At 40.4% G+C, this 8,546-nt stretch overlaps 1 protein-coding gene across 1 annotated transcript; it reads left to right on the forward strand.

The window, feature by feature from the left end:
- Positions 1 to 256: 256 nt before the first annotated feature.
- Positions 257 to 6,517, forward strand: LOC117289134 (uncharacterized protein C19orf47-like). The gene is made up of 7 exons (XM_033770118.1): positions 257 to 368; positions 946 to 1,148; positions 1,928 to 2,006; positions 2,379 to 2,492; positions 3,134 to 3,292; positions 4,283 to 4,395; positions 4,837 to 6,517. The coding sequence occupies exons 1-7, from the start codon at positions 347 to 349 to the stop codon at positions 5,683 to 5,685; spliced, it is 1,539 nt and encodes a 512-aa protein (XP_033626009.1). The 5' UTR covers positions 257 to 346; the 3' UTR covers positions 5,686 to 6,517.
- The last annotated feature ends 2,029 nt before the right edge of the window (positions 6,518 to 8,546 follow it).

Consider the following 8,546-nt stretch of genomic DNA (forward strand, 5'->3'; position numbering starts at 1 on the left):
GCCGTTTATCACATTACTCATCACCAAGTGAGGTTTTATGCTAACAATTATTTTGAGTAATTACCAATAGTGTCCACTGCCTTTAACGTATACATTATTATTATTTTGTTTTCAGTTTGTTTATTTATTTATTCATCATTGTTGCACACCTTTAAGGTTTATTTAGGAAACTTAGTAAAACGCGCGGTGGCGCTATTTTGTTTTATTTGTCAAAATTTCAGTTGGCAAGTATTTCTCACAAGGTGGCGCTGTTTGAGTCCACCGTTAAAAAGTTGTTAATTTTGATGAAAAGTTGGCGTTACACAGCGTGAGAAAAAGGAGACGTGGCACACATTCTTGCTACCAAATGGCTACTAAATCAAATACAGGTGAACATTTGGATCCCGACTTTTTCTTTGTAACTGTGGAAATCTGACTTTAAAAAACGTAAAATGGGTAGTTTTTGTGTTTATTGCCCGTGCACCAGCGTACAAAAAAATCATAAACTAAACAGAATGCTTTTTATTATTTATGGTATGTCATTTCGCCCCATCCAAACTTACAACAAAGTCGCCCCCTTCATACTCGGCCTCGACCAATCAATATTTAAAATTAAATAGTAATATTTCCTTCGGTTGTTTAAATTGAATGTTTGGAATAGACAGGTGCCCTGAGTACAATCAAATGATTGGAAACTCATAGTAAACCACCATTTCGCGTTGTAGGGACAGGGTTTCACTAGGGCACTAGTTACCACAGAAGTAAACATTTTGTTTAATAGAGGACAACACCCCAGTTACTGGTTCCACAAGAGGGTTAAGTTCACTAAGCACAAAGAAATCAAGCCCAAAGGATCTAACTATGTGCAATTGCAGACAAAAGCAAATGGGCACCACCCAAATAATTTGTTGGTCACCTATACCACTGATCTTACTTAAAAAATTAAAGGGTATCTTTGTTTTGCAGAAATGTCAGATTGGATTAAGTTCTTCACTGCAGCAGGGATACCACCTGGTCCGGCAGCCAAGTACGCCATGACGTTCATGGACAACCGAATCCAGAAGAGCATGTTGATGGACCTGACTAAGGAGTATCTGAAAGAAATGGGCGTTAGCGTCATGGGTGATGTTATATGCATCCTGAAGTATGCAAAGTCGGCCTACTCACAGGTAATTATCTGCGCCCAAAAATGTACTGTGGAAGTGTCGTGGCCGAGCATTCAAGAGCACCGAGTTCAAACTCTGGTTTTTCTGATCAGCAGAGTGTGTGTGTTGTGTAACGCATGTAAAAGAACCCAGTGCACTTATCGAAAAGAGAAGGGGTTGTCCCCGGTGTTCCTGGCTGTGGCTGCTGTATGCGCCCAAGCACCTTGTAAACTCTTATAAGGTGCTATATAGTTGGGTCTCAGAATTCATTACTGCAATAACCTATCTTTCTGAAAGTTTATATACTCAGCACCTTGAGTACCTTGTTTGGTATCTCCGATGCTATATAAAACCTCACTATTATTATTATTACTCCTGAAAAGAAAAGATTTTCTTAACAACACTGGACTGTATTGGTAGTCGACTGAAAAGGGATTGTGGCTTTTTTGTCACACTACAGCACTGACTCATTACTATCCTTTGGTTTATACTGTGCTGGAATGTACAGCGTATATAAACTTTGGTTGAATTTGTTTTGTCTTCATTGCATCTGATGAAGTAGTTATTGCTCTGAAAGCTAATGCATATTTATTACTGTAGTTAGTTAACATTGTTACTATAATACTATTTATTACTTACTGTGCTACACAGATATTATTAGCAGGCAAACATACACATCGTCGTAAATGCGCATTACACAATATTATACACAGGAAAACACACTCAAGGTTTGTTGTTGTGATGATGTCAGTTGAATTGAGTCAATTGATGATTGTTGTGTTTCTTTTTATTTCAATGGACAGTATGAAAGAGATAGGCCTATCCTAGAAGCCATGCCTCAACCACAAGATGGCAAAATAGAACTCAAACGACAAACAACTCGTGAGTATTAGCATTATTTCTTTCAAACGCATAACTTATATTTCCTGACTGTTGTTGCTTTTTCGTGTGCATTTTGTGTCCATATATCATGTTATAGGATTTGAGGCATGGTGAGGTATCAATATATATTTGATTTGCGGTAACACCATGTGTGTATCTACTTGCCAGGTAGAGTTGGCAAGTAGATACACACATGGTGTTACCGCAAACCAAATATATACCATGTTAACCTGCTACTTGTGTACCATTTGACATACTGCTTTGTCCCAAAGGAATTGTTCTTTGCAAAATGGAAACAACCATGCCCTATCAATTTCCAGGCCTGCACTTATAGCTTTCTAATACTCTTACTGTATGTATCTGTTACTGCAGCTGGCAACCGTATGTTGGAGCATTACATGCGTAGGGAAGGCATTCTGGAAGAGAATCCTAAGGTTAAGGTCTCCACAGCCATGGCCACCCGACTTGGAGCTGTTCCCACCACAGGTATCCAGAAAGTTTCATTTTGATATTGTTGGAGTAATGAAAGGCCAGGGCTAAATTTCATGGCTCTGTTTACCACCGAATTCTACGCTTACGATCACAATTCTCTGCTTACTGTGCAAGCGGTGAATTTATGCGGTAGCTGTGTTAGTGACAGGCCTGAATGCCTCAATTTTGAAAGGGCAAGGGCACACTATGAGGAAATGATTAATTTCCTCTGGAGCATTTCAAGGGCACCAAGGAAATGACCTGGGGGCACAGAGGCAATCGCCTTTGTTGCCTCCGTGAAGTATCGGGCCTGAAGTGAAGACTGCCTAGAACAGGGATTGTGCATGCGCACAAGCAAAAGATTCCCTGCTAACCTGTGAAGCAGTAGAGCACTGTAGTAATGTTTTGTCGTTCATCGAGTCTGGGTTTTTGACAATAATGTCTCAGCGCAAGATCCAGGGCTCAAAAATTACACTGGACCACAGGTCCAAGGCCAGTGATTTAAGCATTGGGCAAGTAAACTCATGACTGGACTAAATCTCATAACCAGAATTGAATAATTATAAAAGTTAAGGTTTCTGGGCAAAATATCAAGAACTAAACATCTGTGTTAACACAAAACTAAGCGGTTTGACTTTTTTTTTTCCACTTCCAAGGCTCCAAGAAGAATGCGATGGGGATACCTGGATCAGTGGAGGTCATCCCAGTCAAGAAGGCACGCAGGGTACCCCCAGAGGAAGAGGGCTCTTACATCATCTCCCTGCCCAAGGGAAGCACAGAACGTACTAAGAAGATCCTAGGCCAGAAGGCCAAAGGTGGGTCAATAATTCTAGTCACGGTATCATGTTAGGAACTTTAAGGCCTTGTCACCCGAGGCAACTTTTACAGGCAACTTGGAGGCAACCAACTGCAATGCATGCTTCAGGACCACCTTGGTAGCACATGAGTAATTTTTCAAACAATGTCTTCTCGTTTCCAAGGAATGTATGTGGACATTCAAGTGTGAAAGAATTATCTTCTTGAAGATTGGCTGGAACGGGTTGCCTGTAAATTGCCTCATGTGACATGGGCCTAAGACTGAACAATATGGGCCCAATATCATAGAGCTGCTTAAGCACAAAATGTAGCTAAGCACAAAACAGTTTTATTTGTAAGAATTAGGTTACCAAGCATGTTTTACCAATATACATGTATCATCATTTTGACTGGTTTCCTGATCGACTTGATGGAATCGGGCCCAGTGATGTTTGAATTCTTCATGATGTACCCCCAATAGATTCATTACCTTAATTAAAAGGGTGTCGTGGCCGAGCGGATAAGAGCACCGAACTCACGCTCTGGTTCTTCTGTTCAGCAGAGTGTGGGTTCAAATCCTGGTCGTGACACTTGTGTCCCTGAGCAAGACACTTGACTAAAATTGCTTCTCTCCACCCAGGGGTAAATGGGTGCCCGTGAGGGCAGAGATGGTTCTTGTGATTGGTTTAGACGAGTAGCGCTTATTAATGTTGTACAGGCTGTGAACTCCCCAGGGAGCTGAGATGGTTTAAGGAATGAATTAAGGCCCAGTGACCAGGGGTAATAATCTTGGAAGCGCTTTGAGAAGCCCTTATAAAAACTGGTTATTATTATTATTTTTAATAAGCCGATTAAGACAAGTAACAACTGTGACTTTTGCACCCTACGTTATAGTGTAAACAAGATTGTGTGTTTAGCATGTGGCGCACTCATTGATTGAGGGCGGGGAAAAACTGCTTGTTTTGATCAGGTTTCAATATTTTTCTCAAATATCTCCAAACTCCCCATAGTCGGAGTGTTTGCACGACTAGGTGCTGGTTCATCTGGTGCAGCAGCAGTTGGAACCACTTCATCAGCAGGAATTATTGCCGCCAAAGCAACAACAGCAAGTACAGGGAAAAAGGTAAACGTTTGAAACATTTCTACACCTGTCCTGTCCTCGGGCTCTGTTTCTCGAAGGATCGTATTGCATGTGATGCCCAACAGTTATCCGACAAGCGTGTTCTAATAGATTTGACTACCAGTATGTATTAATTGCGTAAATTAGTACCTATGTCTATGTTTAAACACTCCTTACCATGTTTAAACATGGCAATGTGACCTCTTCTCAACCAATCAGAGCGTCCCAGGTATTTATGGATAGATGTTAAATTGCTTTAGACATAAAGAGTATCTATGTGAAAAGTATCTGTCAAAGGAAATTTCATTACCAAAAATCCATTTAGACCCACTATCATTGGTTTCTGGCACAAAAGTTCCTTTTTACAGCAAGTTCTACTGTATTGCAAAAGTCAGATTATAATTCACAAGAGATTTACCATTTGTTTACCTTTTTTTATCTTAGGCTGGCTCCCCGAATGTGTTCAATCGACTCGGTGGGCAGAACACAATACCGTCTCCGCCCTCAAGTCCAGTACTCCAGTACCACGGAGTACTGAAGAGCCCTCCTCAGCCTTCACCTACTCCGAAGGTCACGATCACAGCTGCCGCTAAAGCTAAGAAGATTTCAGCAGTACAAGAGCGTCTAGGAGTCCAGCGACCAGAGGTGTCTACCACAACGACCTCCCATATGGATACAGTGGGTTTGAAACACAGCCTTCAAGCTCGTTTGGGCGGTCAGAAAAATGAGACGTCACCAGGTGCCTCTCAAAAAATGACAATCACGTTTGGCAATGACGGTGCGCCTACTGGTAGCAAGAAGTCGGCAGGAATCATGTCGAGACTGGGGGCCCAGAAGGATGATCCCCCATCGCCGAAGTTGAAGCAGATGATATCGCTGAAGCCAGGTGTCGCGAAACGTCTCGGTGACAAGAGGAACTCTCCAAAGGTTACTGCAAAGACAAAGGCCACTTCTAGTGGGGTCATGGCAAGGTTAGGGCAAAAACAGGGCACTACGGCGACAGTGACTCTACCAGCAACTCCAGCAGGCAGGCTGCAGAAACGACTTGGGCTGCCAGTCAAGAGCGCCACCACCCCAAAGAGCTCCATGAAAGAACGTCTCGGTCTTCAGAAGGCTGAAGCTAGCTCTACAACGCCGTCGTTTACGGTAACCTTGGGAACCACCCCTACCAGTCAGAAGTCACCAGGTTCATCAAGGAAGAGGAAGAGAAAAGCCGGCGGAGCTCAGGTTCAAACTTCTCTAAGATCAGTCGCCATGGGCCAGGATGTATTTAGCAGACTGGGCTCGGGGTAATGCAACGTAATTGAGTGTAGATTTTATGATGTTTATAATGTGTGTATGCTTAGAATTAGAGGCACTGTACACCTTTGGTAACTTGCCAAATACCAGTATTCTAAGTAAAGTTTCATGGTAATAGTTATTTTGAGTAATTACCAATAGTGTCCAAAAGTGCTTCTGCTATGCATTTAAATACAGGAACAAAAAGTTGTTTTTGTTCACCTCACAGCTCTGGGCCCACTTTTATGGCTTTGCTTACCGCCGATTCTGCGGTTACGATCACCGTACTTAATGTGCAAGCGCCAAATTTCTGCGCTAGCTGTATAAGGGAAGAATGCCTAGTAACATGGAGTCCGCTAGTGTGTGAAATACACTTGAAGTATTCATGGAATTCTCTCTGTAAGCACTGCTTCTTTGCTTGCTGTAAGCAGAGCCATGAAATAGGGCCCAGATGTTATTATCACTCATTTCTTAGCATAATTTCAAGCAAACTTAACTGCCTTCGTTCAGGGAAACAAATTACAATGTACAGTATAGGGTCCTCCTTCTAGTGTTGCCCGTTTTTACAGCACAGAGTACCAGATGAGGGTTGTAAGCAGCTTATTAAAAGAAAGTACAACCATCAGTGCTTCCAGGGCCCAATTTTATAGAGCTGCTTAACACAACAATTTGCTTAGCATGAAATTTCTTCCTTGATAAAAACAGGATTACCCAAAAAAATTCCACCAGATTTTCCGGATAATCAAACAACCGCTGAATACCAGTTACCACGCAACATGCAACAAATGGAAATTTGGTTGGTAATCCTGTTTTTATCAAGGAAGAAATTTCATGCTAAACAAATTTTTGTGCTTAGCAGCTCTATGAAATTGGGCCCATATCAGATAAGCTTTTGTTGATTTTTTTTTAACAGGTGATATATGAGGAAAAACTAACACATTAGAGCCTGTCACAATCTGGTTTTGTTGTTGTTTTATAGGAGGGGGGAGGGAAAAAAAACTACGACCATCTATATTTGGTTGTTTTTCATTCATTATTGTAAAAATGTCAGAGAGAGGATGAATTTTAACAGCATTTATTGTCAAATTTTGTTTATGGCAAGAAAGAAACAAAATACTGTTACTGATGAAATTGACATTGTTGTATTCTTTACTGACAGAATTAACACACATTACAGCAGGAGTAAGTTAGTTTCTATCTAATTCACAAAGAAACATAAAAGCGGGTGTGTTGCAGTATGTAAATATAGTTCTTTTACTTAAAACAAGTTTTTATTTATGTCTGTTTTACAATCCATTGAATGCATTTTACAGTACTAGTTCGGCTGACAACCCCACTAATGTTGTGTTAGGAATTAAAATTGTCTCATAGTGCATGCAGAGACTATCAGGTTTGTGGCTCTATACCATGCATGATATTCTTTCTGTTTTAAAATGATTTCCTTTTTTTGTTCTCCCCCCTCCATCTACAGTAAGTTTTTTAACAGTGGAAAAAAACAACTCTGTTTCTTGGAGTTTGAAAACTTTCTTGTCAAAACGTGTTATCTCACTTGAAATAACCCGGATATACAAAAACAAGAAATCCGTGCAGAGATATAGCGATTTTGCAAAGAGTGTTTTCGTGGAAATACCACAATGTGAAATAGTGTCACAAAGTGTTGGCTTATTGGCCTGGAATGTTGTACCCCTGTCCCTCGGCTAAAATAATAATCAGATTGGTTTTAAGGAAAGTACACCATTAATTTTTTAGAAACAAACCATAACTTTGCCAGAGCAGATTTCAGAAAGGACTTTATCCTATGGATAACAATTCTGTACTTTATTTTTTACAAATGCATGCTCCCAGTTAAACCAATGTTTAGGTTTATGTTGACTTTGTCACTTGGTGTGATTAAACATTTCTGATTAGAAGAGGAAAATAAAATAATCTTTCTTTCAAGGTTTTGGTTGATACATTGTTGCACTCACTTTTTTATATCCTATGTTTCTCTGCATGATGTTTGGATTGGCCCACAAACCCCAACTCCCTACATGTTTTGCTAGCGACTGGCCCATTAAATCCCTTCAAAATTAAGATGTTGGCGAACTTGGGACAGGGTGGCATCACACTTTGCTTAGCAATTAAGATCAATTCTCAGTTAAGAGCATAATCTCAGTTTTTTTGATGAGCACTAAATACAGGTGAATGACCCCCATAATTTAATTTTATTCTTCTAAAAGTAGAAGAAGCCACTTATTATGGGGTCATTGACCTGTTGAAAGTCTTTAGTCTGGTTCCTCCTAGCTAGCTGGTCATGTCCAACTACCCCCCAATGTTTCAGTCGTACACACGTGTGTAATGTGTTGGTTGGCGATTTTCCAGACGGCAATGCCATGGCCAGGCGATATATAATCGGTAAAGCGACCAATGACCGCAAGCGACCAGTCACTGTAAATGATCCTTTGGTGGATTTGTTTTCTTTATAAGACACTAATAATCAGAATTTCTTTATTCTGTGCTACTCATAATCATCCGATCATTAAACCAGTATGTTTCTACGAAAGAGATGAATGCCAGCTTGGTGTTAATTTCCTTTTGTGGGAGATATTTGCTGGGTTCCTTTGACAGGAAGATCATCAATTTAAGCAAAACACAAAACTACAAAAGGCAAATAAGAAAGAAACCCTTGGGGCTTGATTAAACAAAAAGCACTAAGAAGAGTTTTCTGAAGAATTGTTTCAAAATCACCAGTGTCTTTTTTTTATGACATCGCACTTCCCTTAGCAATTAATATCAGTTTGCAGTTAAGAGTTTAATCTGAGCTTTCTGATGAGCAGTAAATACAGGTCATTGACCCCATAATTTAATTCTATTCCTCTAAAATTAGAAGAAGCCAC

This window comes from Asterias rubens, chromosome 1 (genome assembly GCF_902459465.1).
Source record: "Asterias rubens chromosome 1, eAstRub1.3, whole genome shotgun sequence".
Classification (NCBI taxonomy): domain Eukaryota; kingdom Metazoa; phylum Echinodermata; class Asteroidea; order Forcipulatida; family Asteriidae; genus Asterias; species Asterias rubens.